General features: G+C 35.8%; 1 protein-coding gene across 3 annotated transcripts in view; it reads left to right on the top strand.

The window, feature by feature from the left end:
• The window catches only part of AKAP6 (A-kinase anchoring protein 6), a 594,007-nt gene that overhangs the window by 458,155 nt on the left and 111,260 nt on the right, over positions 1 to 24,592 (top strand). For all 3 annotated transcript variants that reach the window (XM_043983332.1, XM_043983334.1, XM_043983333.1), the window contains exons 10-11: positions 20,665 to 20,811; positions 23,822 to 24,046. In XM_043983332.1, coding sequence (XP_043839267.1) covers positions 20,665 to 20,811; positions 23,822 to 24,046 — 372 coding nt within the window. The remainder of the gene's footprint in view (positions 1 to 20,664; positions 20,812 to 23,821; positions 24,047 to 24,592) is intronic.

Raw genomic sequence — 24,592 nt, 5'->3', positions numbered from 1 at the left:
ACCACTATTATATTGGTTGTTCCTGACAATGTATGCAACATCCTGTCCTTCTAGTCAGCTGCTCCTTTCCTGAAAAACAGGTGGGTTTGGTCATCTTTTCTGTGAGACCAATATTGATTTTTGTATTTACTCACAGCTTAATTCCCTTCTACCATTTAATTTGCATTATTATAATTGCGGTTTATATTGTTCCTCTGGTTCTACTTGTTTCATTCTGTATCAGTTCATATGCATCTATCTTTTCACGTTTCTCTAAATTCATCATATCTATCATCTATTAGTATATAATATCTCATTACATTAATATGCCACAGTTTGTTCAGCTTTCCCACCTCTATTCTCTCTTGACTGGTTTTAATAACCCCTTTAAGACCATTTAAAATTTCATCTAAAATCCTTTTGTTCAAAGTTACCATCTTGTTTTTTCCATCTAATTATTTTAATGGGACAATTCTGGACCCTTTTTCTTACTATGTTTATATTTTTCCCTCTTCAATACTTTTAAAAATTACTTTTTCCCTTCTAAATCAATCACTGAAGCTGTCTAGGCACTGTAACCCAATTTGTATCTTTGTAATTTTCCCACTTGTTATTTCTTTTTCCATAGCTTTCGTGTCTTCTTATGCTGTTTTTTTTCTCTTAAATGTATTTCTTTCATTTTGTTCTCTAAACCTTTTCTTTTTTTCTTCTTCTTGAGTCCTATTATTTATCTGTACTCTGACCAGTTCCACCAAAAAAAAAAAAAATCCAACTCTGAAGATTCGTACAGGCTTGCTTTTTATTGAGACTTGTTTTTACAAATCTAAGTATTAGAGTTCTTCTGATTATCTTGAGAAAGTACTCAAAGACATTTGCAATAACATCCAACTTTAATTTCTACTATTTTTGTTTATAGTGATATTTTTCTGCCTATATCCCAGAGTCTACCAAGATTGGAAATCATTACTCTTCTGAATGACAGGGGCATGACATTAGCGAATGGGTCATGTGACCTCCTACCTTTCCATTCCATGCTATCCACAAAAACCATATGGTGGTAATGGAGTATGAGCTTCATAAAGTCCAAAAAGAAAGGATTTAAAATGGATCATCTACTCCATAGCCACTTTAAAAGGGAAAGGTTGGGAACAAATATTTATATAGCACCTACTATGTGCCAGGCTAAGTACTTTACAATTATTATCTCATTTGATTTTCACAACAATTCTGGAGGTAGGTGTTTTTGTGACCATTCATACACACACACACACACACACACACACACACACACACTACACACAAAGGCAAATCATTTAACCTTTCTGCTTCAGTTTCTGAATTTACAGGCCAGAACCAATATTGAGACTGTTTTTTCATCATGGCTGAGTAAGCCATTGAAATGACTAAAATTATCTCTGAAAATGGAATAGAAAATACCTGAGTTGTGTATGTAGCAGTTATCTTACATGCAAAAGTGTTTAATTTCTAATTTCTCTAATTAGTGTTATTCTTTCTGATCCTATGACTTATACTGAGGAAAAACTTACTGACTCTTCTTTCCTTAAAGTTCTCATTCCATTCCAACTAATTTCCATGATGCTTTTAGACTTTACAAAGTTCTGTGAATTGTACAGTATCCCCATTTTATGTGGATCCTGGGATAAAATAGAATACAATATAGCTTCAACCTACCTTTCTAGTCTTATTTTATATTATCCAATATTCCAGTTAAACTGACCAATTAGCCCTTTCATAGCTGCTCTGTGACTGGTATAAGAGTGGGGTCAAACTGATCCCATCCATTTAAGCCTTAATACCTAAACCAGTTTAGGACTTAGCTTAATCAATTTAATAAAAATATATCTTTTTGTTTTGTTTTGTTTTGGTTTGGTTTATTGTTGCATTTTTTTGTTGGTGTTTTTTTTTGGTTTTTTGTTTTTGTGGGGCAATGGGGGTTAAGTGACTTGCCCAGTGTCACACAGCTAGTAAGTGTCAAGTGTCTGAGGCCAGATTTGAATTCAGGTACTCCTGAATCCGGGGCCGGTGCTTTATCCACTGTGCCACCTAGCTGCCCCCAATCAAAATACATCTTGAAAGAAGTGTTAAAAAGTCTTTAAACACTGCTCAGAAATGACATTTGTATAGGCCTGTCAGTGGGAAGAGGAGCTGAGTGGACAAACTTCAGAGTTCACATTGGTTAAACTGTAATCTACACGTTCCTCATCCCTATCTCTTAGAACCCCCAATTTCCTCCAAAAACATAGCTCAGGTTCTTACTTCTTAAATGGAACCTAGACTGATCCCACAATCCTTGGTGCTTTCCCCTCCTTCAGTCATTAAACTTATATTAAGTACCTACTATGGAAAAGGAAATGGCAAACCACTCCAGTATCTTTGCCAGGAAAAGCCCAAATGGGTTCACTGAGAAGCCACACAACTGAAAGGACTCAATAACAACAATTATATGTATTAGGCTCTATGCTAAATGTTAAGGATACAAAAAGAGGAAAAAAAAGACAGTTCCTGCCTTCAAGGCACCTACAATCTAAAGGGGGAGACAAAATGCAAATGAACATGCACAAAGCAAGCTAAAAGATGAAAAGGAAATAATTAACAGGGGGAAGGCACTGGAATTAAGAAGTATTAGGGAAGGCTTTCAGGGCAATGTAGGATTTTAGTTGTGATATAAAGAAAGGCATGGAGATCACTAGAGAGAGTGAAAGAGGAAGAGTGTTCCTGACAGAATGCTGGGAGCCCAGAAATGGAGTGGCTTGTACATGGAACACTCAGGAAGCCAGTGTCACTGGATGGAAGAGTGTCAGGGAATAAGGTGTTAGAAGACTGGAAAGGTAAGTGGGGGATAGGTTACAAAGGGCTTTGACTGACAAACAGAACATTTTATATTTGTTCCTGGAGACAATAGGATGTTACTGGAATGTATTAGTGAAATTACTTTGAATAACTTTGTATATACTTTATATTTGCTTATCTATGGACATGTTATCACTCCTGCCAACCCAAGGGAATATAACCTCTTTAAAGACAAAAACCATTTCATGTTTATCTTTTCATCCCCCAGCACCTAGCACATGGTACCTTGCATGTGGTAGGTAATTAATAGATGTTTGATGAATTAAATAATTCTTTCTTTTTTAAATAAATAGTTCTTATATAGGCACTGAAAATATTCAGTTACCACCATAGTGCTAGACATTAGAGCCTACTACTGACTAAAATCATTTTATAAAGGGGACATCCGTGTGTATATTACTGCTAATTTTATCAGCCAGCAATATGAAAGAATGGGAAAAAACCCTAGGTTTGCAATCAGGTGACTGGAGTGCAAATCATGGTTCAGTGCTACTTATTCCAAGTGACCATGGGATAAACTAATCAATTTCTTTGGTCTCAGGTGTTTTTGTTTTGTTTTGTTTTGTTTTGTTTTCCTGCGCAATAATGGAGGTAGACTAAATAATTGCTAAAGCATGCTAGGTACACTGGGATTGGAATAAAAAAGACTCATCTTCTTGAGTTCTCATCCAGCCTCAGACACTTGCTAGCTGTGTGATCCTGGGCAAATCACTAAACCCCGTTTGCCTCGGTTTTTTCATCTGTAAAAGGAGCTGGAGAAGGAAATGGAAATTAGTGTTTTTGCCAAGAAAATCCCAAAATGGAGTCACAAAGAATCAGACATGCCTGAAACAACTCATCATCATCATCAACAACAACAGCAAGGCCCCTTTTAGATTTAAATCTGATCCTATATATATTCCTTCTACCATTGGATGATAAAACCCAAATCTTGCTTCACTCCATGGATACTTGTCCATGGGGATAGGCACTTTGACCTCTAATTTCAGTTTGGGAAGTTGGGAGCTACTAGATGAAGAAACTCCTACAAATGCCAGAGAACACCCTCATGGTAACTTCTAGTGTTAACAGAGTTGCTAAGAGCCCTTAGAGGTTCTATGACTTGCCCAGGGTCACGTAGCCTCTAGGTATCAGAAGTAGCACTTGAACCCTAGCCCTCTCTATCCACTATACCACTCTATCTTCCATAATAGAATAATGAAGTTAGAATGTTGAATTTTGGTGTCTGGGAACCATCACTTTGTATCTTTGTATCCTCCAGGGTCTAGTCTAGTACCTTACAAATGCTAAGTGCCTAACAAGTACTTATTTGTTCCATGGGTCCCCAGAGGTCACTGAATCCAGCTTCCTCATTTTAAAGACAAGGAAATTGAGGTCTAGAGATGTTGAATGATAGAGGTCAGTTACCTGGTGAGTGGCAGCAGGGACTGGAACCCAAATTCTCCTACTACCAGTCCAGTATACTTTCCATACACAGATTTGGCAGAGATCTTAGAGGTCATCTAACTCAAACCATACCTGAATTAGACTCCTCTCAGTAACATACCGTAGTTGTTATTTAGCCTTTCCTTGAAGGGAAGGGGAATTTAGGCTCCCTATCCTAATTTTCCATCCTTCTAATTATTAGGACATTTCTCCCTTACATCAAACCTAAATCTGCATCTTTATGACTTTGACTTACTGCCCTGAGTTCTGCCATTTGGGATAAAGCAAAACAGATCCAGTCACTCTTTCACTTGACAGTTCTTTAGATACTTTACATGCCCTGTCAAGAAAGAAAATACAGTGATAAAAACACTAAGAAGCCAGAGGACCAGGTTCAAATATTTTCTCTAACATTATTTGCTTGACTGTTGGAAATCACTTACCCAATTTTCTCCTATGTAAAATGAGGGGTTTGGATTATGTGACCTCTGAGGTCACTTCCAGCTGTGGATCTATAATCTTGTGATCTTATGGAATAAATTGTTCTTGATGAAGTCATACTGATTCTTTGTGATCACTACTACCTTTTCTAGGAATTCATTAACCATCCCTTTAATAGTGCAGTTCAGCTTTTCTCCAGAAGTTTGTCATGTTCACTGCCTTGTACTATATAGACACTATTCTTTATTTAGTTGTGTTTTAATTTTTTTTTTAAATCAGGACAGTTGCCTAAGTCTGACCCCATGTCACTTCTTCTTGAAGCATAATTCTCTTAGAGAGACAGCATGATAAAATGAATAAGGCACTGGGCTTGGAGGTAGGTAGAAGGACCTGAGTTTAAATCTTGCCTCAGACATTTGCTAGTTAGACAACATCAGGCAAATCACTTAACTACTCTTTGCTTCAATGTCCTCATTCACAAAATGAGGGGGTTGGTCTTAATAACTTCAAAGGTCCCTTCCAGCTCCAAATCTAAGACCCTGTGATCTTCTTTATATTGTTTTAGAGACCACTGACAGTCCCTTGGCACCACACAATTTGCTGTTTTATTCAGTCCCCTAGAGTGTAATTCATATGGACTTGGGGACTCAAACTCATCAAGAGCAACTAAGTGATCTCCCTATTCAGTTTGGTTAGCAACTCCCTGTTGTTTGTCCTATCTTCTAGAAGAGGACCATGACATCAGGGTGATATGATTTGCAATGAATTGGATTTAAGTGAGGGAGGTCTGTGCAAGGTCACCAACCTCATTTTCTCCCCCAGAGACATCTGGGTTCAGTGGTAAGACATACATCAGGATCAGGGCAGCTAGGTGGCACAGTGGATAGAACACCGGTCCTGGAGTCAGGAGAACCTGAGTTCAAATCTGACCTCAGAAACTTGACACTTACCAGCTGTGTGACCCTGGGTAAGTCACTTAACCCCAATTGCCTCAAAAAAAAAAAAAGATATACATCAGGATCACCGAAGATGGGAAGATGGTCCTGGATGTTTAAGGCAATTGGTGTTAAGTGACTTGCTCAGGGTCTCACAGCTAGTGTCTGAGGTGAGATTTGAACTCAGGTCCTCCCAACTTCAGGGACAGGGCTCTATCCACTGCACCACCTAGCTGTCTACTTGTAACTCCCTGTTAATCATATTTGAACTATCCTTTCCAGTTGGAAGTTTATTCTCCTTGGCAGAGAAAATAAAGTATGAGTTGACAAATATGTCTTCTCTCTTTTGTCCATTATAATAATACCATATGATCCTATCTTCAATATAGAAAAGGGCAACCATTTTTATTAGTCTTGGTTTTCCTGGTCAGCTTCAGTTCCTTCTGACTTTCGTAGCTCTTTACTATCTTTACAAAAACATGGCACATTTATGTATGCATGCCTTTATCTGCCCTTGCTTCCATCTATTGTAAATGGTTTTTTAAAAATTATAAATTATTTGATGAGTTCCCTGTACATCTACATTGGTTTCTTCAAAAGACTCCCCTTTTTTACTTATTAGAATGATTTCTTTTTGCATCTTCAGAATTTAATTCTTGAGACTTTCCTATCCCTCAAGGGATAACTTCTCATGTAAAATTTCATTCTGTGAGCTTTGACCTACATGTTCTGTGAGACCTTTGAAATCTGTTCTCCCCAAATGTAAGGTACATCTCAAACTATGTTTGGCTTTCTTCTTCTTCCCAAATTTTCTTCCCAAATTCTAATATGGCATGATCCCTTACTAGCAAGGTTTCCATAATTTCCATTCCAGCAGTCATGTTGGGTTTTTGTTGTTGTTGTCATTGTTGTGTTTGTGATTTGTGTGTGTTTGTGTGTGTGTGAGAGAGAATGAATGGATGAATGAATGAGGTCCAGAATTGTTTTACTCTTTGATTTCTTTACCTTTTGAAAGATGAAATGTTCATTAAAGCAAGCTTGGAAATATTAATTTTCAGTTTTAGGCAGAGAAAGAGCTTCAACTGACATCTGTATAATCAGAAACTTCTATAACTATTATTTTGTTCCTCCATTCTAGGCTTATGATCTGTTCCCCAAATTCCTCATCTACTTCTTTATTCTCTTCAGATGTTCTGTAATATACTCCAATGACAACATCACTTCTATTTTTTATTCTAGAGGTTTTTATCTAGGTCTGATCTATTTTGCTTCTCTGCAGAAAGTAAAAATAAAATTAAATGTCCTAAACTTCCTCATATTAAGATATTTTTAATATACAATGCTATTATACCTCCCTGTTTTTTAACTATCTTATTCATTTTCAATAAGATATACCCTTCCAGAGTCAAATTCTGGTCATAGAATTAACAAAAGTAATGAAAACTAATGGATGAATGCAACAGATTGCCTTTCCAATTGCATGTCAGAAGCTGAGCAATATTCAGTCTTCATCCATTTGGTTTTTCCTGTGTGAATTGCTAAGCTTATCTCTTTTGATCGACTAGTTCCTATAAAGCACCATAAATTAAACGAAATAATAGATATGAAACACTACAGAAAGATAAAATTGATGTCAAATGCATGATGGTTATGTCATATGTTCATACATAATATAAAAATATACTCATATATATGTAGACTGTGAGAGAAAGATAAGAGAGAGAAAGCAGAGAGGGAAAAAGGTCAGACAAGATGGAAGGAAAGAAAAGGAGAGAGTTCCTGAATAGCCCTTAATTCTAGGTTCTTGTGGAACCTGTACCCAACTTATAACATGTCATCAACAGTACCATTTTTGCCTTACGCCAAAAGCTACCTTTTTAAATTGTAAATTCCTAGAAGAAAGGACTTGGACCATGTCTTCTTTATCAACTCTGAAAAATACCACAATGCCTAGTAGGTACCATTCATGCAACAGTGGGACATCCCGATAAATCTGTAAGGATTACCTAAGATGACTCTCTTCTTAGACACTGCATTGCTAGAGAAATTTACAAACATCTAAAAAAAACCTGAATACCAAAAATGCCCTTCCCCCACGGTGGGAAGGGGAGGGAACAGAAGGAAAGTGAAAGTGGAAGAACAAATATATTACTTTTCAATTAATTTATCTATCCTCTAGCTGAGAACAAGAAACTCTTTAAGAAATGTTATCAAAAGTGTCAACACAAGCAATATATATCATCTCTTTCATATGAAAATAATTCTTAATGTTTGTGAGGTGTGTAACATATTGGCAACTGTTTGAGTTTAACACACTATGTGATTTGGGAAGTGCACATTGCAGAATTTTTAATTCAGTGATACAAAAGGCACTAATGAAATATGCATGTATGAATTTTGTATCCTATTAGTTCCCTCTTTCTTGAAATCTGAATAAAAGCCAAACATCTGGATTATGTTTGAAAAGCCTGAATTTCCCATTTTCAGAGAGATTCAATCTATTTTGACATTGCACACTTAGCCTTAACATTTACAGTATGCTATTAACATTACTTGCAATTGTAAAAAAAAGTACAGATTTAAACAAACTTGGTGCCTCCTAGCGCTAAAAATATATGTGTATTTGAAAAGACTGTTGCTACACGACCATAGTTTAGGCCTCATCAGCGTTTCCATTATAAATACTTGAATTGAAGGGGTTGGCAATTTGGCTTTAAAGATATGGGTAAAGCCTTGATATGTAAGTTCTCCTAGAAAATTACTTTAAAAATTAAATGGTGATTCAGGCATCACTTAGTTTGATAAAATATTTATTGATTTAATTTTCTTTGAGGATCCTAGTTATCCAAGATACTCTAGGGTACATGACTCCTGTCTTCAGAGAGTTGACTTTTAAATTTACAACATAAACAAATAGTTTTCCCTTTTCTTCAAGATGTTGGGGTGGATTGTTTTTGGCAGCTAGAACAAAGACAGGAGAGTGGCCATGCTTTAGGAAAATAAATATGGACTTCAGTGTTTTATCTTATTCCATCATAATAGGGCTTACTAAAGAAGGAGACTGTAGTGTTTGTCTTAGGGAGAGGGAAGGGAGAAGAAAGAAGTGGTATACCTTCATCAGAAACCAAAAAATTCACGGAAAAATGTGTGGACATAAGAATCATGAAGTATTGCCAAAGAAAAGCAACGATGAAGTTTAATTCTCCACATTTCCAAAGCATATATTATAATGATTTTTGGATCTGGTCATTCTCTTTTTCTTTTTTCCAAAGTATGATGAGGGGCACCATGGAACAGTGGATGGACAGCCAGCCCTGGAATCAGAAAAACCGGTTCAAGTCCAGCTTCTGAAATGTGATCCCCACCAAGTCACTTAACCTCTCCATATCCCAGGCTAATGATAAGTACAGATGAGTCGTCCTCTAAATTAGTGGAGAGAGTCTCCAGTGAGGAGTTCTCTATACTAATTAATCCAGTATTCTATATTAAAATATAAATAAGTTTCCTGCAAGTGAGGATATTGGATTGAGAAATATGTCCTCACTTACTTATGGAGTCAGTTTGGTGTTCTCTTTTGGACTAGTTCAGGCTCTCATCATCTCTCAACTGGAACATTGCAATAGCCTTCTAAATGCTCTCCCAACCTCAAGTCTCTTCCCACTCCAATTTCTCCCCCACCCAGTTGCCCAAGTGATTTTCCTAAAGGGTAAGTCAGGCCATGTTACCCTCCTGTGCCTCTCTGTTACCTTGAAGATTAACTATAAAGGCCTCTCTTTGGCATCTAGGGTTCTTTACAACCAAGCTCACTCTACTTTTCCAATCTTCTCAAAGTTTACTCCCTTCTAGTCACTTTCCAGTCCAGTGATACTGGTCAATTTATTGTTCCTTGGATGTGACACTCCAACCTCTGTTTCTGTGCCTTTTACTGACTGGCTGGTTGTCCCACATATCAGGAATGTTTTCTCTCCTTACTCTCCCAACTCTTGAAATCACTACCTTCTTTAAAGACTTAGAGCAAGTCCTGTCTTCTTCATGGGGCCTTTCCCATCCAACCAGACGTTTGGACATTCTCTAAGATTCAAAATTCAGTCATTTTCAGTCATGTCTGACTCTTCATGACTCCATTTGGGTAAAGATACTGGAGTAATTTGTCATCTTCTTCAACTCATTTTACAGATGAGAAAACCAAGGCAAACAGGGCTAAAGTGATTGGCTCAGACTCACAAAATAGTAAATGTCTAAAGCTGGATTTGAACTCAGGTTGTCTTGACTCCAGGCCCAGCACTCTATCCACTGTGCCACCTAGCAGTCAATCCAAGGTTACTTTTCTTCTACTCTTATATATCTTGTATATGCCTATTCATATACATGTTTCCTTCCCCACCCCATAATTAGACTGTGAACTCCTTGAGGATAGCAGCTGCTGTTTATTTTCCTTTGAACCTCCAGAACTTAACACAGTGCCTAGTACATAGTAAACACTTAAGAAATTTATGTTGCTCAATAAATTTCACCAAGTTACAGAGCAGTCTCAGAATTAAAGCAAAGTATATTCTTGAAGGTACGGGGCGGGGTGAGGAAGGAAAAGCAGATTAAGTACAATTTTCATTGGGAAAAATAGGTTTCATAACATTAATGACTATTCTTCATTCTCCCCTTTTGCATCTTGGAACACATGGCATACATGCAAAGATGTTATATAATTACATAACAATTCTTGGTATTTGCTGACATAGCATTACAGCATGACCTGGTGAGTCATAATGACTCTGTAATTAGAACAGTCATGATGTATTGTGGCAGGGATCCACACAGTCACTGAGGCACATTGGTATGCACAGGAGAGCCACTGAGATGCAATGTTCAACAGAATGCAATAGGTCCCATGCAATACCATGGGGGTGGAGGGGAGAGAGCTAGTGGGTTAGCTGCAAATAGTCTAAGACATTAATTAGATATCATTGAAGTAGAAAGTATTGTGGGAAAATATTATTGAGAGCCATGTTCAAAAGCTGAATTTCTGTAAAGCTCTAACTGAAATGATGGGGATATGCAACCTGTCCAAATCACATCAGTTCTCTGATAGGTAAATTTTTTGTTATTTCTGCAAGTTATAGAGTTCTGATGTTTTGATGTCTGACCTCATTTCATGAACTTCCTAAGCAAAGTAGAATGACATTAGAATCAGGTGAAACATTCAGTTTACAACTGCCCTTTTACTGGTGTTTCCTATTCCATATATGTGTGTTTATGTATGCATATGTGCACTGTAATACATGCATCCATATCTATCTATCTATCTATCTATCTATCTATCTATCTATCTATCTATCTATCTATCTATCTATCTATCATCTATCTATCTATCTATAATATGTTTGATCTCAGTGGAGGGAGTTTCCCTATAGATACACTCATAGGCCCTTAAAACTGACAGTTTGAGGATGTGATATCATGCTAAGTCACTTTTCTCAAAAGCTATTCCGATGATTGATTTTATATGTAGATAAATGGATATGCATATGTAATATACATATGTGTGTATAAATATATTAAGGATACTCCTTTATCTTCAATTTGCTCTAGTGTTTACTTTGTCAAAGTCTCTCTGAGAAGGGGGGACAGAGAAGAGGATCATATACCTGATTCTAATGAATCCATGAAATAAAAGTTATATGTGTAGTTGATATCTTCCTTGGCATTTTTCCCAAGAAGGTAAGCCTAGTTCATGGGTTTGATGAGCAGAAGAGTTCTCAAAGAATCCTTTTCCTGGAACCCCCCCCCCCCCTTACAGAGATTATCTTTTAAAGGATGGGAATCCCAAAACACCAGAGTGACTGAACCTCAAACCTCCTTAATCTCTTCTAAGGAATTTTTAGTTAGGACAGTGGAGGGAAGACAGTGTTTAATCCTGTCTGTTCATTCTATGAATGAATACATCTGATGGAAACACACACACATACACACCTGATATTATATTGCACACACTTGTATGAATTTAAACCATTAGATTCTGGGTATATGTCCTTAGCAATTTAATTATGTTTAAGGTCTGGTTAGTAGTGTAGTAAATAACTGGTATTACTACAAAATTGCATTGAGAATATAATGGGATTGAATTTCTATACAAGTTGACACTCAATTAAAATTTCCATATATCCAGTGAATTAGCCAGTTCTTGGCTGCAATGTGAGGGTGGATTCTTTCCTGCTTGCCGAACTCTCCAGGACAGGCAAAATGCATAATAAAGCCAAATCACGACTTAATATATGAGCAAAGACTTAAGTTATGCTTATCAAATGCAGAACAAAAACAAGAACATAGACCAGAAAGCACCCACAGTTTTTCACCCCTTAAATTCCTCTATTTATGGTATTGACACTAGAGGGAAAAATAACATATTAAAATCTCCTTACTGAATTACTGCCCTAAACCAAGAGATCCATGGGGCTTGTTCAGCTAAAAGCCACAACAGACTTTGTAATGCAATGATGTAATCTTGGCTTTGTGTCATTTATATTCAACCTAAAAAAAACAATTTTCCTGAATAGACACGCTGACAACAATATTGTTCAGTGTTGGTTTTTATTTGGATTGTTTCCAAATGGTTCACATGCCTCCACAGTAACACATCATGCCTGCTTAAGTTTTTTTTTTTTTCATTTGGATTCCAAAGTTTCCTCCTTTTACTTGCATTTTATTATTTTTTTTCTTTTAAAGTCTGGGTTATGTTTGTAAAACTAACCAGCTCCACCACAAAATTAGGATGTATCTTGCAGAGTGCATTCATTTTACTTTTTGCATATTTTTCCTGAGGTCATGTCAAGGTTAGTTTGAATTCCATCCTACATTAAGACTTCTTTCACAGCTATTTAGCTCTGCAGCCTACTCCCCGCTGGGGTCTGCCCCTTGGGCACGTCAAAGCTTCAGACCTGACAAATCACACACAGATGAAGCTGTACAGTTTTTTAAACAGTTTCATCAGTAACATTTTTTTTATCCTTTTTCACTATATTCTTCCATGTTGGGATTTATTCTCTGGATTACCATCTCACAAATGCTTGTTTCTATTTGATACTGTTCTATTTTCAAATCAGAGTTACAGTCTAGCAATGCAATTAATTGTACAGTAAATTCTATTAATCGTCTCCTAGGAATCACCAGTACTATAGATACCCCCTTTAAAAAAACCTGACAGACCACAGTTCATTTCCTAGCAAAACTGTAAATTGCATGATTAAAATATATTTGTACAGGGAAGATTATTGGGCTGAAGATGGAAAAAATGTAAAGAAGTTTTGGGACTTAAAAATACAAAATATATATTCCAGGTTCATCTACTTTATAATATGTGTTGTGAGTTGCATCTGGAAATGTTTCTCATACTGCCATTAGTTTGCTCTTATCTGTATTTTAGCAAACTGTGAAACTAATGGTGCAACTCCATTTCCTGTTTAATTGACAAAGTTAAAATGCTTGGCTGCTAATGAGTGTATTAGCAAACAATATACCCTTAACAGGCTTAAGCAGCTCAGGATTTTTAAAAGCAGCTTACTGTCCTCATTTTTATTAGACAAAAATATATTGGCTGCCACAAATTACTAGATCGGCTGGAGAAATGATATAATTATTGCTGTTTGACAATGTTGGCAAAGCTGAAATGACAGATTTATTTCTACATATGTAAATGCATATATACACACATGTATACATATATACACGTGTAATTATAAACATGATGTGAGTGTATGTATGTCTATACGTACAAATAGCACTCACATACAAGAAACACCTCTTTCCCTTTATAAACCCTTTGGCTTCCTAGTTAAAATTGCATTCAGCACAAGAGACACCTGAAGATCTTAACTATAAACTAGCCAGAACATTTAGAATTGAGAAAACCATCACATTAAAAAACAACTATTCCTTCTCTCTCCTTCTCCCCTCCGGCCCCTTTACAGTCAGTTCAACCTAATGAAGAGTTCTTCAAGAAGTTGCTCCATTGAAACTAATTAAAGTGAGGTCCACTAAAAACTCCCCTCGCCCTCCCCGCCAAAAAAAAAAAAAGTGAGTTAGACTAGTTGTCTTAGGAACTTCATGTTTTAGGACATTTTAAAGAGATTTCTGAACTTCTGTGCAATATCAGGAATAAACCAAACCATAAAAATGGTCCATTTGGGGGAGCCATGATCTAAAATTCGTGTTATTTTTTGCAGCAAGATACATGTCAACAGGCGAGCCATCTTGAAGAAATCATTTCAGCATTGGCACATGAACACATTATAGTGAAAAGAGAGCCTTGTGCTTTTCACTTGGTGCATTTCAGTCTTCAATTAATGTGAAAGCACTACAATGCCTCTGCAACTTCTCTTGCCTAGTGGTGCACCATTTATCATTGCAGTTTTACATTGACCTTGACACCCACTTCATTAGAATAAAGATTGTCTACCATTTAGGTTACATTGTTCCTCTGCACAGAGACCCCATGCAAATTTCTGTTCAGATAGAAGAGCTGTGAGCCTGTCAGAGGTCATCTGCATTAAATGATTGCAGCTATTTTCCTACTGCTTCTTTTCATTCTACTCAATTCAGGCTAGGAGGATCAATCAAGCCCTCTGCCTGAAACAGTGGGACTGCTGGGAATATAGCTGTTTTTGGTAGTAGTGGATATGCCCTAAACAGTATTAAATATTTAATATAAACTCATTAAAGGGCATGCAAAGGCTTCAAAAAAGATATTAAATTTAAAGGAAACTTTAAATGGCTCGATTCCCCCTTTCTTTAAATAAGCAGAATGCTGAGGATCAATTGCTTTTTTTATTGCGTGTTCAACATTTAGTTCTTCAAGTTAGGGAATCTTTTCTTCAAAGGACTTATTTCACTGACTTCTGTAAAAAGGTCATAAGAAGTTGAGAAGGTTTTTTTTTTCTTTTGGTTTTTATTTTTAATGTAGCACTGAAATTCTGCTCTGGATCGGTTTAAAAATAACATCACAGGCCTAGGTATTTGTTATGAAAAAGAAGAGACCATGGAAATAAGTTGCCAGGTCTCCTGCTTGAGTTTTCTGAGTGATATAATTGGAATTAAATTATTAATGGGAGATACTTTAAAAAAGATTGTTTTATGATCTTCTATTAGAGAATTTGCAATTCATTTTAATATTTGTAGTTTGATTTATATTAAAGATAATGCAATCTATGTCCAATTAACAATACATGGCCAATGTAATATGATTTCCAGATCATGCAAATGGAATAAGCTGGAAGAGGAAAAAAACCCCTCAATTCTTAACCTCAGATGTAATTTGCTATACGAGTTCTGGCAATTTTAAATGACATTGCACTTTTTAATTTTTCCAAAGGCTCAGCAGCAAATTTATCCCAATCAAGAAAGCCTATTATTAATTTACAAGGACAATTGTAGGAGTCTTTATAATTTCCCTGTGCAATTATTTGCCATAAATTGCTAATGGCAAAATACGAGAACTTTGTAAGATATAACGACTCTTATTTGTCTAGTTAGAACACCCTTCCTCCATTCTGAATGTCTTCCAGAAGTTTTAGTTATAAAGGCAGCATCTGAAACATTAACATAGATTATAAAATGCCTAGCATTGATGTTAATAAAAAAAAAAAGGAAGAAAAAAAGAAAAAGGTAGAAACCACAGAACTGTTGTGAAGCATAGACTGGCCTCTAGCAGATTCCTGCACTCTGCTTGTATACAGCTGAGCTTTGGACCCTGGACTTTTGTATAAAAAGACTCTTTGTTCGTCACTGAATGGCATTAGGCATGGGCTTCCTGAGGGGCCACCATGAAGCCTTGCATGAAGAGTGCAAACACTAGCCAGAAAGCACAATGTAAAAGTGTACAGATAGCGGATAGCCAGACAAATATCCATATTTCTGTGTGAAGATCTTTGTCTGCACATATATTTCCTGAATCAACTGATACTAAGGTGGTGGGGTTTTTTTTTACAACATATTTATTAATGGATAAAGTAGAAATGGATTTTGAAAAAAAAATCTATATGGCATATATATTCTTGCACACATGCCAAACTTATATATATATATATATATATATATATATATATATATATATAGTTGTCTATATGTTGGAGTACTGGAATGACATAGATGTGATTAGGTGTGTATAGACTTGTACTAATGAGGGCTTCTTTTAGGAAAAAAAAACACCTTCATCTTATATTTAAACTTATACTTGGATCATTTTACCTAAATGCTGGATGTATAGCTTATTTTAATTAGTCACAATATAAAAGTAACATGTTCCTCTGGTCATAAGCAGAGGGGTCAAAATAAGAATCCTCAAACTCAGACAGACTAGCATAACTGTTCTAATCATCAAGAAAACTCTCAGTCCTTCTGTGTCTTGTAGCCATAGCTTCGCTCTGTGTTCAGCAATGTCTAGTCTCTTTTCAGTATAACCAACAGAAGCACCATACAATGGATGGTCTTACAATGGATGTCTTAATCTCTCTGTGTGCTTTTAGAGCATTATTTTTGAATTCCATCATGCAGCCTTTTCTCTTTCCTCTTCTGAAGTTTTATTACAACGGCAGAATTCCCAGGGAGCTTTGGGGGCAAGGTTCACATAATATGGCCCTGAAGTTTTGCTGTAGGGTAGAATCCATACTCCAATCCTGACCATCTTTTGATGATCTTTCTATTTCAGAAAGATTATTCTGGGCATAGAATCTTATGGCATTAACTGTATACAGTTGTTGTCCTATCGTGTTTTTTTTTTTTAAATTACTAGATAGTGAGCATGTACAAACCTTTCATGATGATTTCTTTCTCTGACCTCTCAGTGACTAGGCATCTTGTTCTTTAACATTGAGGGAGGCAGAAAAATGCTTGAGTTGCTCAATGTGTGCCTTCTATACCAGTTTCAAAATGGCTTATTCTTCTGGTTTCCATGGTGACAATTAACACTGTTTCAAGGCATTGTTCCAGTCTCCATTTGGGCAGAATTTTCGGGTGTGATTTTTCACAAAAAAAAAAAAAAGAAAGAAAGAAAGAAAGAAAAAAAGAAAAGAAAGAAAAAAAGGTTTTTAGAAAAAAAAGCAGCCTTTAGCATAAGTGTCAAAAAAAGTTATCTCAATCAAGTCTTCTTGCATTTCTTAAAATATTTCTTTCAGAAAACCCTGCTTTTGCTTTCTTTGTTTTGGAATTCCCTAATAGCCCTTATGCTTGCAAAGCATAGTCAGTGAGTGGCTGAGAATTGGCCAAACTTCTTCAGTTCACATTTTTTGCAATTAGTTGGTCTGAGTTTTTGTTTCCCTTTTGAGCTTTCATTGTCTTATTTTTCTTTTGGCGTGAGACAGGAGGTAGGAGGAAGAGCATCATTTCACTTTAATTTAGATCTTTCCCAATTTTGTTAGGTAGATTCATGAGCAAAATAAGGAAACGGTGCAGGCAAACATATTTAAATCATGTAAATACTCTTCTTTAAGTTTGGCCTTTTTTATTTTTTCATTTTGGGTTGGACAGAGAAGTCTCTTTAGCAGGTGCTATGACAAAATTAAATAGAGGGTGTTTGTTTACTGCAGTAGCTGAGACCAGCCATCAGACTTTAACTTTGTTCATCTCATTTTTGGCTGTTGAATAGTCATCTATATCATAATATCCCCAGACTACAGGACACAATGGGGGCAGCCTTTGCTCACTTGCTGCCATGGAGAGAATGAATATGAGATTAAATTATCTTCTCTCCACCGGATAAAATAGTCCTACCAGAGATAGGATGGTCCAGACTGATACATCTAATAAGCTAATTTCCTTCCACAAATACAAAACAACAGCAGCAGCAAGAGCAACAACCAACACCTTCTCTCCCCCTTCCCCATATATACCCACAAAAAAAAAATAAATAAAAACCCAACAACCTACCCCAAAGCATTAGCGTCTAGAGCCTCAGGACATAAATCATAACTTGATTTGATGTTCAGAGCTCTTCAGAATTAAAATAAATATTTCACCTTAAATTTATAAGTGACAGGCTAGTGGTCTTCATTCACATACCAATACATCTGACAATTAACTGAATCCCTTCACTTTTTATAGTTAGAAGGAATTGTCTATCAATCAACGTCTTTCACCAAGCTATTTATACTGTAGGTTACACTGTGACAGAGACTGAAAGGGTACATCAAAACAAGCTTATTTTTTTCACATATAATCACCTTTTACATTGGCTGTACTGGTGGCTACTTGTGCTACATTACACGGAGACTATTTTAGTATGCCCCAAGTTAAACACTTCTTTACAAAAGTTATAAAAGGACTATCATTATTATAGGTGACACCTGACCCATTTTTTTTCTCTTTCCTGAATTCATAATGTTAAAAAATAAGCTTTCAGAATTTGGGAAGGGGACTGTTAGGAGGGAAAGAGATAAAATTACTTATTCACAGGTAAATGTGGTTACTACTGGTCCAGTCTGCTCCATTTTTTAAACAGCTAGAGGACTCCCTCGGTCTGTTAATTCACTTGGCATCAGAGAAGGAGTAACCTAAACAGGATTTCTGTCCCTGACTAACGTAGTACCACCAACCCCCATATTATGTAGCCTTACAGAATTAATTATGTAAATCTCTTCAATCGACATCATCTTTAGATAGAAATCTGATTACATAAAGCAGATTGTCATCTCCTCCAATCAGCACTCTGACTGAATGGAGAAGCTAGCTGGCGCTTCATGGAATACTTGTTGAGCATTTATAGCCAATAAAAATGGGTGGACGATTTAGTTACTTAGTGCTGGAGTCAAGCAGTTGTTGCAATCATCTGCTCTTAGAAGTCATGAACTAGATTTTCTGTGAATCACCTACCAAGCTCAGGAAGAGCCTAAGCCAATCCTTGATACTTTTTTTTTATTATGCATATTCATGTAATTTGGGGATACTCTGACACCCTGACAAACATTCATAAATAATATGAAATGCTTTAAATCTCATTTAAAACATTTTGTTATATGATCTGCAAATGACTAACATTTGGTGAAGTTTACATAATACAAATTATATGCATGTTTAGTGTAAATGAAAGATTAAAATATGAAACTAAGAGTATGCAAACATATTCAAGCAAATGCTAGAGTTCGATTAGCTGAAACAGCCAATTCACACCTTTCTTATTTTCTTTGATTCTCTTTCCAATTGTATTTTAGGTCTCTTTTTTTTTTTTTTATTCTTAACATGTCATGTGCTGGAATAAATGCACCAAAGTTTTTGTGTTTCTTGGATTCCCTCCCTGCTTTTTGATTTAATGTTCCATTGCTTTGTCTAGTCAATAGCATTTCCTCTTGGGTCCCTTAATGTTTTTTGTCTTAGTTCACTTAATGACAAGGAATACCAACCACCTGGGACTGGTTACTCTACTAAGAATGAACAAAGTTTAGGGTGTACATTTTTTATTTTGGTTAGGCACTGAATGCATTAATGGTTCTTTTTTCTATCCCACAAAATCTAGACACTCTTTTTTATGAAACTAGAAGGGGTTGTTTTTTTTGTGTGGGGGTTGATTTAAGAATAATCCTTGTAGCTGTGTGTTCTATAGGACTTTCTAGGTAAGAAGTTATTTGAGTTGTGTTATCAGAGGAGTCATAGTAGTAACTGTCACATTATATAGCACTTACATTACTTCTGGCAAAATGTCTTTATAAAGAGGCTCACTTGGAAGTATGTCAGTTGTACAACATACATTTTGGGGGGAAAGTGAGTGCTATAGCTAACTGTAATGCTTTGAAACATTTTACAGCAATTTATGGGGGGAAAAAGAACCATGCTATTTCCTCCCACACCATGAAACTACTTATTTACATTCTGCTTTCTCTTTTCCGCTAGTCACCCCAACTCCAGCTTATAAAACAATGAAGGCAAGTCATTATACTGAAAGTCAAGGAGAGCTGTAAGGTAGAGAGGATATTGAAACATATAACCTTCGTGGAAAGTTTGGACAATGGCGAGTGTGGTGCTTCCTAGGGCTGGGTGATATAGACCTCGAAGTTTAATTGCCAAAATTTGACCAGTGTTATTCTTAATAAACTCACAATTTTACAATTTGAATTTTTAATTATAAATTAAATTTGCACTTACTATTATGGCCTAGGATGGAAAACAGCTTACTAGAAACACTATAGCAGGGATATATCTCTTAACCATAGTAGGTCCTTAATAAAAGTTTATTGATATTATGACTACATGTTTATAAGTCTGAATGTATAACTGCATATCAAATTTATTTGCATATAGGCATATATGATATTTTAAAAGAGTCTCTAAACCTATGATTTGGTCAGTTTGGGGAGCCTCCATTTTAAGAACTCCCATCCTCTAAGTAAATCAGAAATCAACATTATTAATTTAAGTGAGCTAGAGGCCTACTTGTGGTTAAGCTTACCATATGACACAAGGCTTGAACCCAGGCCTTCCAGACTCTAAAACTATACTCTCGTCATGACAACAGTGTGATACAGTGAAAAGAATACTTGGCTTTGAAATCAAAGGACCTAGGTTCAAATCCTGACTCTCTTATTAGCTCTCAGGGTAATCTTGGGGAAAACACTCCCAGGACATTGCCAGCCCTAAATCTATGATTCTTTCTATGTGGATATTAAATTTTATTTATATATATATATATACACACATATATATACATATATACATATATATACCTACATACATGTATACATTCACATACATATATGTGTATGTATATTTGTGTGTATATATGTGTGTATCTATCTATCTATCTATCTATATAAATAATCTTTATTCAGTTGTAATAATTCTCAAGAGCATTCATCCAATTCACCTGACACATATTAAAATTTACATTGGGAACAAGAATATAAAACAGCATTATTTTAAGGATGAAAACCACAAAAAATAGCACCTCCTTACAAGAATGGGCAATGTAATACTTGTGGTGAGATTTTAATGAGAAAACACCTCTCTCTAATGATATCTCTCTCTCTTTTTGTTTTAGCGATACAGTGTGGAAATGTCACTCAGGCACCCGAAAAAGATGGCGCTGCTTAGGAAGGTTGAAGATTTGAAGAAAGGTGGTGCTTTACTACCAAACGATCTCCTTGAAAAAGTGGATTCAATTAATGAAAAATGGGAACTGCTTGGGGTATTTGCATTTTTATTACTGTTTGTAGGTTATGTGTACATTTTTTTGTGTAGTGAAGTACTCTATCTGTCTGATTTCTAATTTGAGGCACAAATATCTCTCCCTTTCAATTCACTACCTACATTTCAAACAAGCTACTCATGCTATTATTGGGGGGGGGGAGTGCTTTTCCTCTCCTGTTGATTTTTTTTTATTCTAAGCCTGTCTCCTCTCTGACTTTAATAATTTTAGTTCTTTAATACATAAAAAGTAAGTAAAATATGCCATGTATTATAGGCATGCACCAAGTCAACTATAATACAGTATATCTGATATACACTGACTGTCATGCTTGAGTGAATGTTAATAGAATTTATTCTGAAGGTACATATTAGAGACATCTACCGTTTAACTATTTACTGTACCCTTAAGATGAAAAGTGGGGTTGTCACTACAGATTTCAAGTCATACTCAGGGCTCTGAAACAAAGAGGCAAATTAGGCCCAAATCTGAAAATCTGAATCATAGAATTAAAGCAACCTTTCTTTTGTGTCCCAGTTTACAGCTTACTTTTAAGAAAAGCTCCTCTAAAAAGTTTTGTGTAATTCATTTCACTCAATCATGTGCTGGGTCTCAGCCAAAGACTGAGATATAAGAATCTGGAGGGGGAAAGAAAAGCAGCAATATAGTGACTGTTACCCAGAGATCAGGGATAACACTGTGTAGAAGACGGTATTGTCCTATTTTTGGAAGACAGCTGAGAAAGATAAGTTAAACTATATTTTTTATCTACTCCACTTCGAATCAATGGTGAGAGAAATTTGTAAGTTACTTAATTAATTACACTATTTCATATCCATGATATTCAGTCAGGGAGCATAATTCTGCTTGCCTCTCTTTTCCTTTAAAAAAAAAGTCCTAAAATTGTAGGAAATAAAAGGCTGTCCATGTAACGATGAAATCACAGGCTTTGGTTTATGCCATGTTTAGCCTGTGTACTAATATAATGGCAATTTCACATCTTTGTTTGCTCATCCAAATTCAATTGAATCTGCAAATATGCAAGGTGACTTGAAATGTTAAAAGTTTTTCGTGTTACCCATTGGTTCAATACTTTTCAGAAGTAATTGACAATGCTCTTCACTCAGTAATATTATGGGTTAGAGTAGATTGTACTAATTTTTGAGCATTCTAGAATTTAATAAAGGCAAATGTATGATGGATTTTTTAAAAAAGGTAGTTCATTAAAAATCAGACAAGAAAAGTGACTTTATATGTTTTATCAGTTTGATTGGGAGCATAATAATGCACTCATTTCAGTTATTAGACTATAATACAATATGATACGTACTGGGGGAACCTCTAATAAATAATTTTTTAAAAGCAGTTATAATATAAATGGAAATGTTAAGTACATCTTTCTTAACAAATTTTTAAAATTCACAACTTGATCCTTAAAATAAAATAGAATATTTAGGTACCCCTTAAGCATTTTTATGATAGATTTTTTAAAGAAGTGGCTAGTTTCTCATGTATAATAAGGAGTGTTTGATGGAGGGAATTTTGGAGGGGGGGATTTAATAAAAAACCTATGCAGAAACTAACAACAGTAGGCATACTGTTTTAATTGGCATGATTACATTTTAATTGGCATGAAAAAAATTAAAGACAAGGATTTTAACTTCTAACAATAGTAAAATAGAGGGATATGGTTTTTAATATTACTTTCATCTAAGGTGAACAGTGTGGAATGGAAATACATTAGAATGAAATGTCAGTGGTGCGTACAGTTTAATCTGTGAAATTTTGTCCCCTGTGCTGCATATTACTCTGTCTCAATTGCATATTAAACAACCCTATCAAGGCAGGCATTGGCATCTGCTGTGCTGACACAAATTGTGAATTAAATGAAATTGATGTCCTCTGTCGTATATTTATGAAGACGGACCATTCTCTGAAGTATTCTGTTTATGAAGAATTTATGATTGCAAACTGTTCCAGAACAAAAAAGTGGCAATAAATTCTTTTTTGTGACCCTACCCTCCAAGGGCATTGATTTCACCTCCTGCTGCCACTTTTGTTACAGCATAAAAACAATAGCTAAATCTGGATTCCACTGAGGGTCTTCAAATTATCAATATTTGCACCATGAAAATGGAAGGGTGTTGCCAGGAAAGCCGATGTTGCTGTTATGATCTCCTAAAGATGCTATTTACAGAACACTACACAGCAGATGAATGTCTGTTGATTTAATTTTATTTGTGTTTTAAAGCTTATTTTTGCAGGTTTAATTTATCATTATAAATCAAATCCTATTGATTTTCTGAACTGTGTGTTTTCAACAGAAAAACCTCTCATCTCCATTCAAAAAAAACCTTACCTTCATGACAGAGTACTTAAGCTCAACAAACTACTAGTATAGTGAATTGGGCATTATTATTATTTTTTCTTAACACCAGTAGAATCTAAGATGTCGGGTGAGGGTTTGTCAGAAGAATGGTGGAGCTGGTGATTTACAAGTCAGGTAAAATCTAGAATAGCTTTGAGGAGGCCCAGCCTACTTTGAGCTCACCTTAGCTATGAGCTTTAGGGGATTGCTTTTCACAATACAGAAAAGGAATTTAATTCTCCATGCACAATCTATCCTTGGCCTCTTTAGTATATCGATTAAACTTAGACTTCTAGCTCCTGAAAATTTTATGCAGAGGTTCTCTGTCTGTAAACTCTGTCCTGAGAATCTTAATGAATTCTTATCAGTGATTGGGAGGTGGACTTTTGGGCCAAGTTTCCCTCATGTGGAAAGAAAATACAAGTGAATATAGTCCTCTTAATCCACACATGTAGCCAAGACAACACCCACCATCTTAGAATGTCAATCTCAGATGCTGTAACAAAACCGAAATTGACTGAATGTCAATAGAAACTAGAAAAATTCATTCGAATGTCTTACAGGTGGCTCTTGTTGCTAACTAACCTGTGATGTATTCTGGTACATAAAGCTAATCTATGGTTTCTTTATCTGATGCATTAGAAAACCCTAGGAGAGAAGATCCAGGACACAATGGTAGGGCACAGTGGGTTAGGTCCACGTGACCTGCTGTCTCCTGAAAGCGGCAGCCTGGTAAGGCAGCTGGAGGTCAGGATCAAAGAGCTGAAGGGGTGGCTGAGAGATACAGAGCTTTTCATCTTCAATTCCTGCCTGAGACAAGAAAAAGAAGGAACAATGAATGCTGAGAAACAACTGCAATACTTTAAGGTAATAAAAAAACAATCAAAGTTGATAAAAAGCTTTCTTTATGGTAAGAATGAAATATTTATCAAGTACATAAAATATCACACCCTCTATCCATGCATTACTATGCACTTAAATTTATCCCTGAATTCAAAGATACCCTTTATGTTTTTAATACTGAATACTGCACAGTGTCTCCATGTGTATATAGCTTCTATGCATATGCATGGAAGTATAGAACAGCCCCGCCTGTTGCAGGGGTGGGGAATGGGTATTGATTGTGATTTCTTTTCCAAGTAAAACAAGAACAAAAAGATTTGGATTTTTGAAAGGCAATCCTTCGTAGAAAGACTATAAAAGTCTACATCATTTTTGCTAAAAATATTCTGAAAAAAATGAAATGAGAAGGGTGAAAATGTTTTCTTGATTGGCAGTAATGCTGACAAAAGGTAATAAGAGTTTCAGGTAATAAAAACTGACTCTTCAGAAAGTAGGGAACAAAACTGAAGTCATTCCTGACATCAGAGGCACCTAAACACAATTAATGACTATGCCAGAACCATATCTATG

The sequence above is a fragment of the Dromiciops gliroides genome, chromosome 2, assembly GCF_019393635.1.
Source record: "Dromiciops gliroides isolate mDroGli1 chromosome 2, mDroGli1.pri, whole genome shotgun sequence".
Taxonomy (NCBI): Eukaryota; Metazoa; Chordata; class Mammalia; order Microbiotheria; family Microbiotheriidae; genus Dromiciops; species Dromiciops gliroides.
This window is presented reverse-complemented; position numbering and strand designations above follow the sequence as displayed.